The 19,657-nt window shown below is 51.9% G+C and overlaps 7 protein-coding genes across 7 annotated transcripts; 2 read left to right on the top strand and 5 right to left on the bottom strand.

Annotated features, from left to right (window-relative positions):
- Positions 1 to 1,438: 1,438 nt before the first annotated feature.
- On the bottom strand, positions 1,439 to 3,430 carry COL26b_011951 (uncharacterized protein; the record flags this gene model as incomplete). Its single annotated transcript, XM_053184604.1, has 1 exon — positions 1,439 to 3,430. One exon carries the CDS (start codon positions 3,428 to 3,430, stop codon positions 1,439 to 1,441), a length of 1,992 nt encoding a protein of 663 aa, XP_053031462.1.
- A 671-nt stretch (positions 3,431 to 4,101) lies between these two features.
- COL26b_011950 (uncharacterized protein) lies at positions 4,102 to 5,241 on the bottom strand (the record flags this gene model as incomplete). Its single annotated transcript, XM_053184603.1, has 3 exons — positions 4,102 to 4,364; positions 4,419 to 5,085; positions 5,137 to 5,241. 3 exons carry the CDS (start codon positions 5,239 to 5,241, stop codon positions 4,102 to 4,104), a joined length of 1,035 nt encoding a protein of 344 aa, XP_053031461.1.
- Positions 5,242 to 5,954: 713 nt separating this feature from the next.
- Positions 5,955 to 6,791, bottom strand: COL26b_011949 (uncharacterized protein; the record flags this gene model as incomplete). Its single annotated transcript, XM_053184602.1, has 1 exon — positions 5,955 to 6,791. One exon carries the CDS (start codon positions 6,789 to 6,791, stop codon positions 5,955 to 5,957), a length of 837 nt encoding a protein of 278 aa, XP_053031460.1.
- A 928-nt stretch (positions 6,792 to 7,719) lies between these two features.
- On the bottom strand, positions 7,720 to 9,396 carry COL26b_011948 (uncharacterized protein; the record flags this gene model as incomplete). Its single annotated transcript, XM_053184601.1, has 1 exon — positions 7,720 to 9,396. The coding sequence occupies one exon, from the start codon at positions 9,394 to 9,396 to the stop codon at positions 7,720 to 7,722; it is 1,677 nt and encodes a 558-aa protein (XP_053031459.1).
- An 894-nt stretch (positions 9,397 to 10,290) lies between these two features.
- On the bottom strand, positions 10,291 to 11,991 carry COL26b_011947 (uncharacterized protein; the record flags this gene model as incomplete). The annotated part of the gene is made up of 1 exon (XM_053184600.1): positions 10,291 to 11,991. One exon carries the CDS (start codon positions 11,989 to 11,991, stop codon positions 10,291 to 10,293), a length of 1,701 nt encoding a protein of 566 aa, XP_053031458.1.
- A 937-nt stretch (positions 11,992 to 12,928) lies between these two features.
- Positions 12,929 to 14,911, top strand: COL26b_011946 (uncharacterized protein; the record flags this gene model as incomplete). Its single annotated transcript, XM_053184599.1, has 1 exon — positions 12,929 to 14,911. The coding sequence occupies one exon, from the start codon at positions 12,929 to 12,931 to the stop codon at positions 14,909 to 14,911; it is 1,983 nt and encodes a 660-aa protein (XP_053031457.1).
- Positions 14,912 to 15,293: 382 nt separating this feature from the next.
- COL26b_011945 (uncharacterized protein) lies at positions 15,294 to 16,204 on the top strand (the record flags this gene model as incomplete). Its single annotated transcript, XM_053184598.1, has 4 exons — positions 15,294 to 15,317; positions 15,377 to 15,757; positions 15,821 to 15,959; positions 16,017 to 16,204. 4 exons carry the CDS (start codon positions 15,294 to 15,296, stop codon positions 16,202 to 16,204), a joined length of 732 nt encoding a protein of 243 aa, XP_053031456.1.
- Between the last annotated feature and the right edge of the window lie 3,453 nt (positions 16,205 to 19,657).

Genomic DNA, 19,657 nt, shown 5'->3' with positions numbered 1-19,657 from the left:
GACATGCCGAAGTCGTTCCAAGACGCCATTACTGTATGCCAGCATGTTGAAGTATGCTCCCTGTGGACTGACTCGCATCGGATTGAATACTGGTACACGTCCATAGTCGAGCAGTTCACTACCATGTCTCTCTCTTTCGAAAATCTCTTTCGAAAAGGACCGGCTTCTGGCCATCCTAGCCATGGCCACACAAATTCTGGATCGTAGCGAAGACCGATGCTTAGCCGGAATTTGGGAAGTAGATATACTCCCAGGACTTCTTTGGCGCTATTTTGGTAGGGGTGGTATCGATTCCACTGGGAATGAAACTATTTTCTTCCCCATGTCAAAAATTGGCACCGAACTACAGGCGCCGTCCTGGAGTTTGGCATCTGCTGAAGGTCCGATCACGTACAGTCCGGTTCGCGGATCTTCTCGGCGTACTGTCGATGCCGAAATTCTAGCAGTGAACTACCCAAAAGTTTACAACGATTCTCGCTACATCATTAGCTCCAGTTGCAGTTTGCCACTTCGGGGAAGGCTCATGAATGTCATGCTAGATCTACCAGATCGACTACTCTTGCGCGAAATTCGACGGCAACCCAGCCACATTGCACACTGCAGTTCAGCCTTTTTGGACACACAGCTCAAGTTGAATCGAATATTGCAATTCCGATGTACGACGATTCCTATCGGTGTCATCATGCAATTCAACCTGGTTGCCACTGCGGCCTGAATCACGAGACTGTGGTGTTCTGGCCGGATGCCCAGTTGACTCTGGCTCAAGGTCACGATGGGAAGAAATATTTCGAGAACCGTGTTTGACCTACAGAGATTGTGACTCCGGGTCGGATAGAAGTACAATGCCTTCTTTTATATACAGACTCCCAGGCGTGTCGGGATGGTATTATTGTGCAAAAGTCTAGACAAAACGAACGTTCATACGAGCGACTTGGGCTGGTTGAGTTATACTCTACGCATCCTGCCATTGACTCGATCGCCGATGTCGGAAATGTTGAGATTTTCCTCACTTGATATCGTCGTAATAAGTGATGAGTTTTGCGATCCGGGCTGATACTTCTAGCTATTTAGGCGGACAACTACTTACCTTAAGCGCAATGGTCTATATCATTTGAATAGTTATGCTATTAGTATGATCCTTATCATCTTTACTTTTATTAATATCTTTATCTTCTCTATTTAAATTCCTCTTACTATCTGTATTATCGTCCCTCTCGTCGTCTTCGTCGCCCCGATCGTCGTCTGTACCTACTACCCGCATCAAAACTCTAAATCATCTGTACTAGGCGTCCGCCAAGACAAGGCATTTGGGGAGTACGTTCTGTAGCGTCAGCTGTAAGTTGATCGCATGTTGAATTGATGCATGTTGAAGCGAAGCCCGACGGACAAATTTCGATTTCTCTCGATTTCAACGAATTGGTATGAGTGGAAGTAACCTCTACTCTCTCTTGAATACCGGCATCCAATCCAAGGGTGCGTCGACCTCGATCCACTGACCACCCTCGTATGCGTCTTCTTTGCCTTTCTGAAGCGACTTCCACTTGCCATCGATCTTGGGCAGGTAAACCTTGATACTCCTCTTATCGGCGTGCAAGACAGGACAAATCAGGTACTTGTCACCGAACATGTACTGCTGACCAATGCTCCAAGTTTCTTTATCATCCGGGAACTCATAAAACAGAGTCCGCATGACAGGCGTTCCTTTCTCATGAGCTTGCTTCATCAAGGTCCTTGTGTAGTCTCTCAACTCCTCGCGAAGGAACATATACTTCTTGCAGATCTCATAGACCTCAGGTCCATATGACCATACTTCGTTCGGCGCACCACTGTGGCACTCAGCACCTCCGGTTGTACCATGCTGAGGCTGCTCTGGCTCGCGGCATCCATGAAGTCTGAACACTGGGCAGAATGCACCCCATTGGAACCAACGAACGAACAGTTCGCGGAACTTCTCATTGCGAGGGTCACCACCGTGGAAGCCTCCAATATCCGTGGTCCACCAAGGGATCCCGGAAAGACCCATGTGGAGGCCGGCTGCTACCTGGTTTCGCAGACTGCTCCACGAAGAAGCAATATCGCCACTCCAGACAAGTGCACCGTATTTTTGACTTCCCGCCCAAGCGCAGCGGATCAAGTTGACGATATTCTGCTGACCTTCTGCCTCCATTCCTTCGTAGAATGCTCGAGCATACTCGACGGGATAGATATTGCCGACGGAAACATTGGATCCCGCATGATATCGATAGGTATCAAAGTCGTACACGGTGTACTCTGGTTCGGCCTCATCTAACCAGAAGACACGGATGCCCTTGTCATAGTAATTCTGTTTGGCCTTCTTCCAGACATAATCTCTCGCCTCTGGATTCGTGGCATCGAAATGCGTGGTGTCCCCTTGGAAGTTCATGGCGATACGAATGCCCCTATCAGACTGGATGAGATATCCCTTCTCGACCATCTCGTCCCAGTTCTCGGATTTATGGTCGACTGTCGGCCAAATCGAAATCATGAGCTCAATCTTGAGCTCTTGCAGCTCCTTGATCATAGCGTCTGGATCGGGCCAGTATGTTGGGTCGAACTTCCATTCGCCCTGCTTCGGCCAATGAAAGTAGTCGATCACGATGAGGTCGATCGGTAGCTCACGTCTTCTGTATTCTCGAGCAACCTCAAGAAGCTCCTCTTGAGTCTGATATCGCAACTTGCATTGCCAAAACCCTAGACCATACTCTGGCATCATTGGAACCTTTCCGGTGGCGTCGGCGTATGCCTCGACGATTTTGGAAGGTGAGTCTTCGGCCACAATCCAGTAATCTAGGGCCCTTGTGGATTTGGCCTCGAAACTCATAATGTTTCGTCCAAGAATAGCTCTTCCCACAGACGGGTTGTTCCAGAGAAATCCGTAGCCGAGCGATGACAATGCAAACGGAATACTGGCCTGGGAGTTGCGGTGGGCGAGTTCCAGATCGTGGCCCTTAATGTCGAAGAAACTCTGTTGATACTGACCCATTCCATAGATCTTCTCGTCCGGGTCGACGCTCTCAAATCTGGCGGTCAGGTGATAGTCATTGCTGTTAACAATCGCCATGAACTCGCGAGCCTCAACATCAAGGGCACTGCACTTGGGGTCCAGGACATCCCGACGATGCCTTGAGTACTCCTCGAGAATCAGTTCCCCTTTGTCATTCCACATTAAAAGCTTTCCACCTGTTGTGATGGTTGCCTTGATCTTGCCGTTGGTGATGGTGCCACCCTGCTCATCGAAGGTAATCTTGACATCGGTATCTTCTGGTTTCAGCAGAGCCCAGTCCTCCGTAGGCATCTCACGGGCTTTGGTGGCTCGAACTCGGAATGCGTTGGGGCCCCATGGTTCAACCCAAACCTTTTCAGCATCGTAGGCGTAAACCAACTTTCCCTCTGTCTTTGGGAAGGGCATTTTGACGTTCTTGGAGGGGGTTGATTCTTGAATTCAGTGATCAGTGAAGATGTCGCCAAACAGTCGTTGACGAAGAATGTTGGCGGACGAACAGAGCAATCCGTGAGGGGTAATCGGCGGTACGTCAAAGGTTTCTCAGTTTTGTACTACCATGCGCCTGCGTCCCGCGTGCGGAGTTGCTCCTGTTGCCATGGCTCGATGGATGGAGATCGCAGGATAAAAACGATGCCACGAACAGCGGCATATGACACTTGCTGCGCAGAATTGACCACTCGGATGTCGCGAAAGCCGCAGTGCCCACCGGCGGCGTTTGTGATGCCCCGCAGCTGCCGAACGAATGATTCGAGATGAGGGGCAGATGGGGGGAAATTGGCGAGGACCACGATGTCGGCCGAGATCCACCCCCGCGGACGTGGACTCGGGTAAAGTTACGAACCATCCCCGAAAACAGCTAAGACTTTTGCCTGAATTGAAGTGGGATATTTGTCGGAAAGTTAATGTGCGTTCAGTGGTGATGAAACACCGATATGCTGCTTAATGAGCCAACAGGGAAGAGCTTCTAGCTGATGTTAAATCCCCAGAACGTCGCGCAGGCCATGTCGTCGGTATGAGCGGGAGCAATCTGCAACGACACAGCTGAATGTTTTTTTCTCATAAGCTAGGTTCATTCACTATTTCCAGCATCTTTCCATGAACTCTTTGAAGCCCAGCACCGGGACGTCCGGGAACACTTGGTTCAGCATGTTGTCAGGATTGGCCAGTCCCTCCTCTAAGTCATAGAAGCCCTGAATGAAGCCGATGTTCCACACACACAGCACCGCATCCAAAATTCCCTTTGGAAACGCCATGTATCGCCGCTTGTTCCCGGGGAGCTCCGTTATGACACCTTTTTTGAGGTCGTAGAGAGACTCGATCTTGACGTCGAACGTTTTGCCTGTTATCATCCTGCGTCAGACTTTGCAACTGCTGTAAGACGGAATCATCGTACCGCGAGCCTCCTCCGCGATTTCCAAAGCTTGGTTCCAAGTCAGAGTATCTCCAATAATCAACGCTTTCTTGGGCCAGCAAGGCAGGTCGAGACTCGCTGCCACGAACCTGCCGATCGTCTCTGAATGGGTGAGCGTCACGGGCGAGTTGCCGTCGGTCGGAATTGCTGCTTGGCAATTTTCCACGTCTAGCACAACTGCTAATGGAAGTACGGGGCAGGGTACAGCGGGATATCCATAGTAGTCCATCAGGAATCCGGATATAAATCTAGTATATTCCATCTGGGTGGACTTCAACTTTTCGAGGGTCTCCACTTTGTACTCGGCAGCTTTGTACATCTGAGACCCGGGGACGGGAAAAGGATAACCTCTGGTACGGAAGTTAGTCATTAGATACTCCTGTTCGGAGTCGAATAACACATGCTGGGTTACGCCTTGAACGTAGTCGAGGGCGAACTCGCTGGGTGCAAATCGCCGGACAGTTGTCGAACGAGAAGCTCCTTCAATAAGGTTCATTTGCGCACGATACGAGTCTTCGAACACGATCCCAATGGCTGATATGATAACCTCGATGTTGTTGCTTTCCAGGAGACCGGTGATCTGAGAAACGTTACTATAGTCAACTGTCAAGCACCCAACACCAATGGTCTGCTCGGAGATGCTCAGAGACTGTGTGACAATGTTAATGCATATTCACGATGAAAGCCTTCATCGACTTACTCTCCGTGAAAGTATGAACACGTCGTGTTTCCCACTTCGAGCAACGGCCTTCGTGATCACACGGCCCAGGCCTCCAGAACCTCCGGCAATCGCAACTCGTACCATGACTGTTAAATTTCGATTGGGTTTGTGGGAACAATGATTATCTACTTATTTTCTTCTTGTGAATCAAATTGCCCAACACTTATATGTTGCCTGAACCTCGGCTCCATGACTTCAATCTAGGGGCAATGGAATTCGAACTCGATGCATCTCGGTAAGATGTGGGGCCTCTACCGGCCCTGGGCACGTCAATGCCATCATCTCCTACTGACGAATCATATCAAGTATTATCGGGCGTAGGTATGTTTTTTTGCTTTGACATCTCCCGTCAAAACGTAAGTTTTAAGCTCAGAGACAAACATCGGAAGGTGGCGCCACATGCCGAAAACTCAATTACGGTTCGGACCTCTGAAGTTGTAAGCCTGTGTAAGTGAACAATGCTTGAGAATGATCGGGTTTGACTAAAAACCCGCACGATTCAACGTTGGTCAATACGAAAGCTGGAGTAGATATAAGATTTTGGGTTCAACTAGAGCCTTGATCGGACTCACATCTCGTCACTGAACCTTCCTGGATGAATGTCAACGATGGCATCCACAAATACGGCTGTCGACATACTCCGAAAGCAATTTTCAATCGGCAAATCGGCAAGAATCCAGCAGGGAAAAACCCCAATTCAAAAGCATAGAAGGTATTATTCGGAAAGTTGTATAACACAGAAACCTCTCAAGACCCGAGCGCAGCGTTCCATCCCTTCCAAGGATGTGAAACGAACACTACCTCGATGTGTAGCCTCCATCAACCATCAACGCAGACCCGGTAATAAAGGAACTCCGACCTCCGGCAAGATACAAGACTCCGTCCGCGATCTCCTTTGCGTGGCCCATCCTCTGCATCGGCACCGCACTAGCCACTCTCTCCTCCATAGCCTTCAATACCTCAGGGTTCTTTGTTGTCATGGGAGTTTCCGTGTATCCAGGGCAAATGGCATTGATACGCAGGCCATCTTTAGCGTAATCTTCAGATGCGGTGCGGGTAAGACCAATGACTGCATGCTTTGTTGTCGTGTACGCAGTCGACAGGGTGATGCCAACCACGCCCTGAATAGATCCAAAGTTGACGATAGAGCCACGCTGGAGGGGTCTGCCATCAATAGTAGAAAGAATTGGCTCTTGCTTAAGCATAATCTGCGCGGCTGCTCGAAGGACGTAAAATGTGCCGTTGATATTCACGTCAAGAACTCGCTGCCAGTCCTCTGTTTTGGCGAATGCAGCACCACCAGCATGCTTGATCGCAATACCAGCGGCGTTGACGACGTAATCTAGTCTGCCAAATTTGGCAGCTGCATCGTTGACAACGCGGGTGATCTCCGCTTCGTCGGCGATGTTGACAGGGTATGTAAGAATCTGAATTGACTTTGCGCTGCCGTTTGCTCCGGTTTGTTGCTTCTTGCTGACTTGCTCCTCAATTTCAGCCTTGACAGTAGCAAGTGCGTCAGCATTGAGATCAAGAAGCGCGACGCCAGCGGATCCTTCTTGGGCAAAGGCGTTAGCGCATGCTCTCCCAATGCCGGAGGCAGCTCCCGTAACCAAGGCGAAGCCAGGAACGTCCATTTCGTTTTCAAGGTTTTAGAGAGAATGAGAAGACAAATGTGCGGAGTATCGAGACGTAGGTATTGATGCGGTAGCTTTCAGGTTGATGGCACAGTCGAAGATTCAGATGGAGACACATGCTACGATGTCGTGTTGCGTATAACACTCTATCTACAATTAAATACTCTGGCATCGTGAACTTGCCCTGGATTCCTTTCTACATCTAGAAAGCCACTTGGAGTAGCTTTCCATTGACTTCCTGCCCCTCCATGGAAGGACTTTCCTGATTGAAATGAAGAGTCGCTCGCCCCCACATTCGGTTTTAGATCCCCGCCCGTTGCGTCTTGCGCGGGGTCGCCTACGGCCATCCCGCCCTACCCGCGTTGTCACGCGTCAACCATGCTTATCAGCAGGACAAGTATGACACCCGGAAGCGGGGCTCTATTTTGCATCGCTGCGGGGTTGGGTCATGATAGAGACCTTGAGGCGAATGTGATAAGGATCAGCCAGCAAATCGATGCACCTTATCACCTATTGGAGAGGTTGTGTTACACGGGAAAGTGACAGCCGTCACAAATGCAGTGGAGGCCGAAATCGGAGAGATGGCATTTCTTCCGCGGGTAACAAGAATCCAAAACCGAGGAGGCGCATTCAGGGCGAGGTCAAAATGGATAGGTACTCCCCTTGGCGTATCAAAGGAGCAGATCTAGGCGATGCATTCGATGCCACACCCCGACTCATCATTGTCAACCAGGGGTGATGTTCTTCCCCAATGGCTACACGAGTGGTCATCTGGTCAACTTGTGTATGGTCGTCACAAAAGCGGTATCAAAAAGACGAAATTGGCGAGATTTGGGTAAGATCATGTCATCACTTCAAGATTGAAGGTTGTACGAGTGGCAATGTGAATGAAAATGAGCATAATGAAATAATTGGCGCTATCTCAATTCTAAGCCAAGACTAAACCCTTATATCCAGCTTCTTTAACTTCCCTGCATCTTCTCTGGAACTCTTGTGCTGAACCGCCGTATCTTACCACGCTTCGAACCTGCTTGCCCCTAATGTTGGTGTTGACACCGGTCATCCAACTGTCAACCTCATTGACCAAAGAGCCCTTGCTGCATTCAAAGACGTGCTCCGTCCATCCATCTGCGGCCTCTTCCGTAGCCTCAGCATACGTGTAACCCTTCTCCCTGCAGTACTTCAAGAGATCCACAACTACCTGCACGGCATGCTCAATGTTTCGCGTAGCGTTACCGAACGGCTGATGCGGGCCGAGAACCATGAACATGTTGGGCATGGAAGGGACCGTCATGCCAAGATAGGTATAGGGCCTGTTGTCAACCCAGACAGCCTTATCGCCTTTGGGTGTTCCGCTAGGTGCGATCAATGGACGACCGTCCTTGCCTTGCCAATCAATCGCACTGAAAGAGCCAGTGATGGCATCAAATCCGGTCGCATAAATGAGAATATCAAGCTCATGCTCTTTGCCATCCGACGTCACGATGCCCTTTGAGGTAACTTCGGCGACTGGTGTCTTCTTCAAGTCGATGAGATGAACGTTGTCTTGGTTAAAGGCCTCGAAGTAACCACTCTCGAGCGGCACTCTCTTGGTACCAAAACCGTAGGTCTTGGGTATCAGGCTCTCTGCAACCTCGGGATCGTTGACTCTTTGGCGTATCTTGTCGGCGATGAACTTGGAGTACATCTCGTTGGCTTGACGGTCCGTATATGCATCGCTAAACACGCCCTGCCACTTGCCAAAGCCTGGCTCGTTGTAGAGCTTCTCCCAAAGAGCCAGACGCTCCTCGTCTGAGACCTCCATAGTCTTGCGGGTATCAGCCATATGCATGAAGCCGGACGGAGTAGAGCGGCAGATCTTGAAGATATCATCGTAGCTGTTCTTCAACTCTTCCATCTTCTCTTCGGAGATTTCATAGTTGCGAAGAGGCACGGTCCAGGTCGCCGAGCGCTGGAACACGTTGAGAGACTTGATGCTGGGCTCCTTCGACAGGGCGGTGATGGTCTGGATACCCGTTGCGCCAGTACCAATGACACCGACGCGCTTGCCAGCAAAGTCGCGGCTCAAGCTTAGGTCCTCTGGCCACCTAGAAGTGTGGAAAGACTGGCCTTTGAAGTTCTCAATGCCGGAAATAGCAGGAAGCGATGGCGTGGAGAGGAAGCCGATGCAGCTCAAGAAAAAGGTGGTGACATATTGATTTCCATCCTGGTCGACAAATGTCCATGTACGATCGCTGTCACTCCAGCGTGCGGACTTAATAGTTGTGTTGAATTGGATGTGGCTGTACAAGTCGTTCTTCTCGGCGAAGCGACGGATGTACTTGTGTGTCTCGGGTTGGGGAGAGAAGGCCTCCTTCCAGTGCCACTCCTGCAAAAGCTCCTTGTCAAAAGAGTACCCGTAAGACACGGACTCGCAGTCAAAGCGGCATCCGGGATACCGGTTCCAGAACCAGGTGCCGCCGACGTCCGCGCCGTTATCGAGAACTTGGACACGGCAATCGGGCATCTGCTTGCGGATATGGTGGAGACTTGCAAGGCCAGAGAGACCAGAGCCGATGATGAGGACATCAAAGGTCTTCTTGATTGGTGTCGGAATGGAACCCATGTCTGCGACTATGCAAAAGATATGGGGAAGATGTCGGGGTCTAGAGACTGTAAGAGACAGACTCAATTGGAGTTGTAAGACAGGTTAGCAAGTAAAAGGGTCGTTGGCTGTGTGTTTGAAGTTCAGGACTTGTCTAAATAGCTGTTCAACGACATTTTCACGCACCGAGATGTAGTCACCAAGATCATGTCAGATATTCTGCTGCTGAGAAGGTCTCTGCACAACTTTCCCATCGCAGTATCCTGATGCATCCATGGCATACAAACAGCTGATCGATCGAGTGGGGCCTATCGCGGGAGGCGACTTAGGTCGAGGGGATAACTTTCCATCTCTAGAATTAGCAGGCGGCGATAAGAATAGTCGCCGATCTGGACCCTCCCCCGCATTGCCCACCAACACATCCTAGCGTGAAGGGATGGCTTTCCCCTTTGAAATGCCTAATCAATTCCACCACTGATAGAAAGATATCAAGTATCACCTATCTCAAACTTTATCGGAACATCACTGGAGGGCCAGAGCTGCACACCTTCTCCATGATAGGGATTTTAGTCGCGGAAGACCACCCATGATTCGTCAGGTGAGCATGCGTACTGCAGGCGCTGGCATGTAGCTGGCTGACCACCATACTTCGGATACGTTCCAAATTAGACCGCGGTTATCGAGTCAATTGGCAAGTCACAGAACAGGCACGACAGTGTTATACGTTCAGTCACAATGCATGCAATTCCTGACAACAACGAGCTGGAATTTGAGGTCTCTACCTAAGAGATTTCCCTTGCACATGAGACGCAGCTTGGTTAACCTTGGGCAGTAGCTAGATAAACGTGTATTGATCTGGGTAGCGACGCTAAACTTTCTCGTGACATTGGGATGTCCTCCCTTTGAGTGCTTCACTCATCCCCAAATCGCTGACACCATGCGCCAAGCCTTGTTGGCTGCACCCGCCTTCTCTTCCTTTTCTTTCTCCAAGTTGGTCCACCACTCAGCTTCAGCCTCGACCTCCCTGAGATCCGATGTGAGATCAACGGTCTCGGGGGCATACAGCCACGGGTCATTCTTGCCAACGGTAAGCTTGTGGCCGAGGTAGATGACAATGAAGAGCGGAATTCCAATGTAAGCCGTCAAAAAGCTAGATGCCGAGAACCTGCCGGGGTAGAAGACGGTGAAGCCATTGGCCAAGAGCAGGAAAGTAAAGCAGGCCATAGAGATGTACGCCCCGTACGGCTGGCACCATGACTGGTAAGGAACCTTGATGCCCTGGACATTGCAAGCCTTGCGGAAGCGAAGGAAGATGAGACCGCAGAAAATCCAGGATGTATAGCCAGCGGTATTTGTCAGACTGACGAACCAGTTGAACACGACTCCGGCATCTGAAGAAACGCTCAGGTATGCCAGCAAGGTGAAGCAGCTAGCAGCAATGACAGCGTAGATGGGGAGTCCGTAGCTGTTGCATCGAGCGAAGATCTTCGGGGCGTTGCCTGCAACAGCAAGCGAGTACAAAGACCGACTCGCCATGTACAGATAGGAGTTACCAGCAGACCACGCGCTCGTCAGGATTCCTGCATTCACAACGGAGGGAAGTCCGTTGATTCCTGCATTCCTGATAGCAATAACCCAAGGCGATGCGTCGGCGTTGCCGGCTCCAGACGTCAGGCCCTCGGAGTTGGAGTTGCAAATAGCACCAATTGCTAGGGACCCCAGGAGGTAGAAAATGATAAGTCGGTAGAAGAACCTCCGGCTCGCAATAGGAAGATTCTTCCGAGGGTTCTGCATCTCTCCGCCGGTAATTATAATGAGCTCTGGGCTGAAGTAGAAAGAGAAGCCGGAAAACACCCATCCATAGAGGAACGCGGTGAAACGGCCACCAGAGCCCGTGATGATGTATTCTTTCGTTGCTCCCGGATCAACCCAGTAGTAGAATCCCAGACGCTGGCCGCTGGGGCCTCCTCCGAGAATCAGAACCACTGATAAAAGCAACAGGCCAATAAAGAGGATGATTTTCAGGCTGGCAAACCAGAATTCGGTCTCCGCATACACGGCCACCGGGGAAAAGTTGAGTCCAACGATGACAATCAACAAGAGCGTGAGCCACACAGCGTTAGGAACGTTATTCGGCCAGTAGTTTATAATAATTGATCCGACCGTGATTTCGTATGCGAGGATGATTCCGAAGGAGTAGAAGTAGAGCCAGCCGAGAGCAAATCCGAGAGATCTTGAGGCGTAACGGTTGCAGTAGTAGGACATGGAGCTGCCGGTAACAGGGAGGTATGTTCCAACTTCCATGACCGCCGTGACAACTCCATACACCAGGATAGATGTCAAAGCATACGCCAGGAAGAGGAACAAGGGGCCTCCTGCCGCAAGGACTTGGCCAGAACCGACAAAAAGACCAGTTCCGATACTGCCACCGATGGCAATCATCTGAGCATGTCGCGACTTGACATTTCTCTTCGTGCCTCCCTGGCCGACAAACTGTGATTCTCCCTGTGTATGGCTTTCGAGTCGGCCGAAGTCTTGAACTTTCTCATCGTTGGCATTGTCGTCAGAAGAGATGGCCTCCTTCGAGAAGGGGGACTTGTCGTGATCCAAAGCCATGTTGGTAATGTGGTAGTTGTGATATCAAAGATGCATTCGAGGCAATATTGGACGAATAATCATGTACAAAAATGAGATGATGTCTGATTATTCGGTGAACAGGCCACTTGGTTGCGAGGCATTCTCTCTTTAAACTTGCCACGGGCCATGCCAGCTTCAACCCAGCTGGAGGGCAACGACTGAGTCCTTGTCAAATGCCAAGATATCGCTCCCTACTTTTCAACGTACCCCTTAGCGTCATGTCAGAGTTGCCTTGAACGCGCCTGTCGACAAGATAAGTCCGACGAGCCCTGTTTGCAACCAGCCAGGGGCCGGGTAAGATAGGAAAGCTTCCCCAGTATCAGCGCGCGGACATGTACCCCAGATTAATTATGGGGCTTGGTGTGGCATCCCCCGCTCTTATCTCTCTCCGCTCAAGCGGATACGCTAACGTTGCATTATCTCTTCGCGTCGACTCTCCACCCTCCTCCCGTCCGATGACATGTCCTTGTTCGGCGTCAACGAACGCGACGACTCAGCCGCTTGACATAACTTTCCATATCTATGTTGTGTTGATAACCTTGAGTTGTTGAGCCCCTGGCCTCCTTTGGTTCCCTTTCTGCACTCGGGAGCAAGTGAAACCTGTGGAAAAACTGCTCATTTCGGATGATGGCCGCCACCTCTAGAAACCCCCGTGCCTCGCGGCTTATCGACACAGAAGCCCGCCGCAGCCGGTCGTTTGGCGGATGTGGTACGGTACGTCATGCGACCCTGTCTATCAGGTCGCGGGATGCCCAGTTTGCATGATCAACTGGCTGACCAGCTGCAGTGTCGGAACCGGAGGATGAAGTGCGACGAGGGGCGGCCGACGTGTTCTATGTGCGAGGCCTCGGGTCTGACATGTAGTGGTTATGAGAAAAACATCTTTTTCGACTTTGAAGATATCCCAAGCTCCGGCATGTCGCGTTTTCGGCGTCCGTTACTCACGGAGGAGGAGCGCGAGTCTATGAGCGAGAAACTCACCTCGAGCGTCCCACCGGCGCTGACTCTCTGGCACATTGCGCAGATGGAGGATGAGTGTGAAAGACTACCAGTATCCCAGAACATAGAGATCAGTCGAGGTCCCTTCGGAGTTTTCAGGATACCTCAGTCACCAGCAAAACCTGTCAAAGATTTGCCTATGTCTAGCCCCGAGTCGGACTTCTCAGTTGTTGCTACCGCGGAATCCACCCAAGGGATATTTGAGGACATTCCCGAGGAAGCTGATGAAGAATTCTTGGCACCGCCCGAAGATCCGCCATTGACAAAGATCCCATCACCCTTAGGGCCGGGCTTGGAAAGATTGGGTCAACGACAGCTGAGTCCCATGACAGAGTGGTGGAACATGAATGAATGGTGGAACATGAGCGACCTACCAAGTGTAGGAAACTGGTGGGACACACCGGTAGACTTGGATCGAGTCCGAGACATTACCGACATCACTTTCTCAGGACTTCAACAGTCACCTAGGGCACTGATCACGCCACAAGACACATGTCTCTCCAATGTCTTCCAAGAAACACAGGCCCAGCAACTAGCAACACCAGAAAGCTCCTCCATACCTCCCACCATAGACTGTAACGTGCCTCACGATGCAGTCTTCTTGCTCAAACACTACTCTACCACAGTCCTTAGGGGCTTCACGCCCTTCCGCCACAGCAAAACTCCGTGGCATATTCTGTTCATCCCCTACGTTAAGAGTTGCCTGGCTGCTCTAACCCTCGGTGAGGATATGGACCACGCCAGCCTTACTGCTTTCTACGGCACACTAGCCATCAGCGCATCGAGTCTCGGCGGCATTTCCAACTCTCGAAAGTGGAGCGAGCAAGCCAAGAGTTACAAACAACGAGCACGTCAGCACGTCCGGCTCATGCTCCAGACAGCCTACAATGTGCCCAAGACAGCCAAGTATAAGTCCATCTTGATAGCAATCTTGACAATGGTCCAGATCTCCAGTGTATCTGGGAACCGAGATCAAGCGGAGTGCTACTTGCTCGAGGCAGAGAAGTTTATCCGCGTCAAAGGCCTCAACCGCAAGAAGTCCCGAAAGGTTCGGCTACTCCACCACTGCTACGCCTTTGAGCGTTTGCTACACGAGAGCACATTCCCTGGCAGCATCCAGTCTGAGCACCGCAAACATGTCCGCAAGGCTATTGAAGCGAGCAACGCAAGCTCCTACAGCCTCGACAGCTTGTCGTTCCGATTAACAGAATGGGTCAATCTCGACCAAGAAATGCAGAGAATCAAGGACCAGGACGTCGGCGAGAACGACTTGCACCTGCAGATACCCGGTATATGGACCGCCACGCTGTACCCGGAAATCTTTGGGATACCCGAGATCCACGTCTTTCTACTCTCCCTCGTCATCCGGTTAGGGAGAGCAAAGGACGATGAAATGTTCTCTGATGCAACCGGCCTGAAGGAGTTCATGAGCCGCGCAAAGTCTGTCGAGAAGTGCATCCACCAGCTCAAGCGGAAACCCAGCCACGTGGTGGCAGACGGGTTGATCACGGATCCCGAGCTGCAGCATTGCCAGCAGCTACTTGACAACCTTGCGCAAGCCATGCAACTGGCATTGGCTATTTATTTCTATCGGAAGGTATACGACGTGGAGGCAGACATGCTGCAGGACAAGGTGATAGGCGTTCGTGACTGCTTGCTCCGGTTCGAAGCGACCGAGTCGGAGATGGGGTATGGCTCGGCCAGACTCGTGTGGCCTGCCTTCATTGCCGCGAGTGAGGCGGAGGCTCCGGAGGTGCGGATGTCGTTTAGTCAATGGTTCAAGGATTGGGCGCGTCGGAGCGGTCTTCAGATCTTCAGTGACTCGTTGGCGGACATCGAGAGGCGTTGGGAGGGGAAGCGAGGATCGGAGGCAGCAAAGGTAGATTATGTCTTGACGTAGCGACTTGACAACACTTTCCTCCATGTATGTCTCCCGCATATGCATGAAGAGTCGAGATACGAAGTGCGGGGTGCAGATTTGCCGTCTTGAGCTTTTCCGATAGCTCGAAGAACTCCTCTGTTTGTCCTTCTGTCTGGTTTTGAATTGCATTTGGTTGCCCCGGGAGTAGCTTTCCTATTCTGTTTGAGTCATGTGGAGGCCTGCTACGCCATGTCTGCCACAGGCATGTACACATGGGTGTGCACACGGTCAGTCTGTCGCCCTCGTCTCGGATGCGCGTCATTATAAGACTCTGGGGAGCAGATGTAGGCATGGGGTTTTTCCAAGGGCAGTAGAAGAGTATTCATCTCGCTTTCGGCTTTTCCAAACTTCGTATTAAGATATGGCTTCGTTTCAAGGCAAAGTGGTACGTAGTTGTCCGTCACATCCGCCATCCCATGTCAGTCTACTGACGCCTGCTGGCAGGTCGCTGTAACCGGCGCTGGCTCCGGCATGGGTCTCGCTACGGCTCAGCTCTTAGCTGAGCGTGGCGCCAAGATCTCGCTGGCTGATATTAATGAATCATCTCTCAAAGAAGCAGTTGCCTCTTTACCAGACAGCGACAGCCATATTTATGAGGTTGTCGATGTTAGAGATGGCGAGGCAGTTGACAAATGGATTCAAAATACCGTCAAGAAGTACGGCAAGCTGGACGGCGCCGTCAACATGGCCGGTGTCATCACCCATGCCACCCCTGTAGCAGAGCTTACAGACAAGGACTGGGATTTCGTCTTCGCTGTGAACGCTAAGGGCGTGTTCAACTGCATTCGATCCCAGCTGAAAGCCATGTCCGCCGGCGCAAGCATTGTAAGTCACACAGCCTGGAGGCGCTGAAATCCCAGGCTCAAGCGCTAACTGCCCCGGCTTCAGGTGTCAGCGGCAAGCACGTTTGGACAGTTTGGCGCGCCTGGCAATGCCGCCTACTGCGCAAGCAAAGCGGCCGTTATCAACCTGTCGAGGACAGCGGCCAAAGAGAACCAAAACATTCGTGTAAACTGCGTTTCACCAGGTAAGTACTGGCAGCATGTCCAACGCATCAAGTAGGAGGCAGCTAACAAGGGCAAAGGATCCGTCAACACACCGCTATCAAGAGGCGAGAACCCAGAGGATGTCAAGCGTGGGCTGCAAGTCACTGCACAGAAGCGCAGGGCAGAGCCGATTGAGATTGCTCGTGTTATTGCGTTCCTACTTAGCGATGAGGCTTCTTTTGTTACTGGTGCCGTTTACAATGTCGACGGCGGTTGGGTCTGTTAAATCAGCAGGATAGACTGAATGAAATACCTTCGGCCCCTCCCAGACTACATAATCTCATCACTTCATGTTCTTTGCCATGAAGTAGCCGCCTGAAGCGACCGTCGAGACCCTGGCGGGTCGCGAGCTGGCAAGCCAGGGAGTTATCGCTAAGATGTGGAGGAACAAGGCACTTACAGCCAACCAGCACTGCCGAACATGATCCTTCAGAGCCCATCTTGCAGCTCTATCCGCATGCTCCAAACTCCGATGTCGATGCATCGTAAATCGCTCCTGCGGGGTCAGCGCCGAAATGCCTGGAGCAAGTCAGAAAATTGTGTAAGCATCATATCATTTAATCTTGAAAGCCACCAATGACAAGTGATTCAGTTATACGCATTACTTCCAGGTCGCGGATTGGGACGCCGCAGGATGGCAGGCGATCTGGCGTCAACTCGTTGATGATGCCAGGCTCATCATGGAGGCCTGCGATGTCATCCTCACGGGACCAACTCGCATGTCCGGCACCATAACTCCCCCTGTTGCCTCTGCTGAAGACGGCATCGTTTTCAATGGAGTTGGTGATTACGGACATGATGCTTTCGTCCTGAGCAAGCAGAATAGTGCTGGCTCCGTGGGAACGGCACGGAAGCCCTACGATTCGGTTGTCTGCTGCGTGCTACTGCGAGCGTATCGTCTTTCGCCCAGGAATATTAAAATCGAGTATGTTCCTGCCAAGTCTCTTCTCCCTATGAGACGCACGCTGACAATGTTAGCCCCGACGGTCGATGGGACGATGAGTTATGGAAACACGTTCGGGAACTGTACCAGACTCTGTGGCAGGGCGACCACGTCGATTGTCCGCCGTGGTGGAATGCTAGCAGGCGGGCGCCTAACCTCGGAAGGACTCAGACGAGCTGGCATCTTGACTCTGTTCCGAAGCAGTATAAACCCATGTCAACAAGCACAGAGCGCCGGAGAAGACCATCGAGACCATCCACAATGATGGGTGCCAACTCGGATTTCATCAAGAGATGGCTACATGCCTGCGAAGATAATCCCGATCATGAGAGTTGCTACGAGGGTCATTTGGAATGGCAAGACTTCTCCGGGGTCCAATTCCGAGTCATTGACGTTTATAAACGATGCATCGTTGGTCTTCCTAAAGGGTGTACATTCGCTGCCCTGTCCTATGTATGGGGCGGCATCGAGCAGCCCAAGTTGACCACCGCCAATATCCAAAGTCTTTCCCAGGAAGGCGGACTTGGAAATATTTGGGATCAAATCCCTGCCACGATCATGGATGCCATGTTTCTATGCGAGAAGATCGGGGAGAGATATCTGTGGGTCGACGCGCTTTGCATATTGCAGGACTCTACTCGGGATACAAGACTCCAGATTCTGCGGATGCGTCGCGTTTATTCAGCAGCAAGGTTCACAATCGCTGCCGTATCAGCCCCCGATGCTGATGAAGGGCTTCTTCCGAATCCTGTTTCCGGAGCACCAGCGACAATCTGCCATTCCGTCGACGAGCTAGACTCGCTGTTGGAATCATCTCCTTGGGGGAGCCGCGGGTGGTGTTACCAAGAGCGAGCCTTATCACACCGAGCAGTCCTCTTCACAACCAGCGGCATCCTCATGCAGTGTCAGAAGGCTGTCGTGAGTACTGACGGCATATGTCTGCAGATGGGGGATACCAAAACCGCGTCCAGCAGTTCGCGGACTGTCGGCGGGCTTCTCACCATTTCCCAAGGAGAGGGGCTGGAGTACTTCGTGTCCGCCGTGGAACATTATTCAAAGTGCAGCTTCACAGACAACTCGGACAAGATTTCAGCATTCCAGGCAGTCTTTCAACGGTACGAAGGGATGATGGATGGACAACAGTCCGTGTTCCACTACGGCCTCCCGACTTGTGCGTTCGATCAAGCGTTCTGCTGGCGCACCGAGCTCCATCATCCAGAACTGCGAAATCCTCACTTTCCCAGCTGGTCCTGGCTCGGATGGGATTGCGGCGTCACCTTCGACAGGGACTTGCTGAAGACGGCTCGTACAAACCAGATGGCTGGAGGAGGCTATGATGGGGGCATACCTCGCCTCAAAGCAGCGCATTCGGGCCACCGAGCGCGGAAGCCGTGCCAGCTGGCTGAGTTCGGGTTTCCCACCAGCTTCTCGTCTTCGTTCTATAACATTCCCTTCCTCAGCTTATTGGCGAGCACGACTGACCTGTTCATCGCATTCACGCCTGGGAGACAGATGGAGTCGAATGGACTCTACGCCGTGTTTCCGACGCACTGCAGCCATATGATAGTCCCCTCAGTGTCGGCTCGCCTGCTATCCAACTCAAACCAGACGGAAGTCCGCCACGATGCCGCAGAGCATGACGCCCACGGCGACTGCGAGGCAAAACGCCCGTTGGGATACATGTGGCTGGACCGAGCATGGCGCGAGAGCCAGCCCGAGGAGTATTTCATGGAGTTCATGGCTTTGAGTGGGCACCCAGAGCCAGAGCACCAAAGCCAGTGGCTCATTACCAAGCTCATGTGTCTTCTTGGAAGAGACGGGCTAGGGAGATATGGAAGGTACGAACGGTTGCAAGTCATGGACTGCTCCATTTCAGAAGCAAGTTGGGTCAAAATGGGAGGCATGACCAACTTTATCACAATGCATTGATCAAGCCATTGTGAGCTTAGGAGAGATACCAGAGGCATTATTACACGGCAGGCCTTGCTCGACATGCCTTTAGGGTGGATGTCGCGTTCATGACGGCATCTGCTCAGGATCTCGGCTCGTAACGGAAGAGAATGAAGAAGACAGGAAACGGAAGCCTGTTCGAACGGGGCCAGACTCCCACTGAGCACAATCCAGGCCAGGCCAGATGGCCACCGTCCAAAAGACAAGAGGGAAGATCAATTCATCAATACATTGTTGTACCAGAACATCTCGACAAAGAACCGCAGCACAACGGTACAAAGACACACACACGTCCCATCAAACAAAGCCATCTGGCAGCATACAAGGGTCTAATTAGATCAGAAGCGCTCCAATCACCCTCCGCCGAACCCCAGCCCTACCTAAACCATTTCAACCGCCTCCCTATCCCGCAGCCGATCCCGGTCCCGCGCGGCATGCCTCCGTGCCGGACCCCGGATACAACCCCACGCCTCCCGCGCCTCCCACGCCACCCGAGATCTACAATCCCCAACCGTCTCCCCTAGATCCCGGAGACGCAGAGCGTGTCCCGCAATCAGTCCCGGAGAGGGATAACTCCAACCAACGGCGAATGTCCGAAGGGATTCAATCGTGACGACCCGACGTGCATGGGGCGTCGGAGTCGGCGGAGGTGACCTGGCATTTCCATCAAGAAAGCCCGCCGAGATATACCTGTTTTCATGGCCGTTGCGGCAGGTCAATGACTAGCACCCGAAAACGAGACGACCCGGGCCGGGGTGGCGGATATCACGGCGATATGGGGCTGTC

The sequence above is a fragment of the Colletotrichum chrysophilum genome (genome assembly GCF_026319265.1).
Source record: "Colletotrichum chrysophilum strain AFK26 chromosome Unknown scaffold_157, whole genome shotgun sequence".
NCBI lineage: Eukaryota > Fungi > Ascomycota > Sordariomycetes > Glomerellales > Glomerellaceae > Colletotrichum > Colletotrichum chrysophilum.
This window is presented reverse-complemented; position numbering and strand designations above follow the sequence as displayed.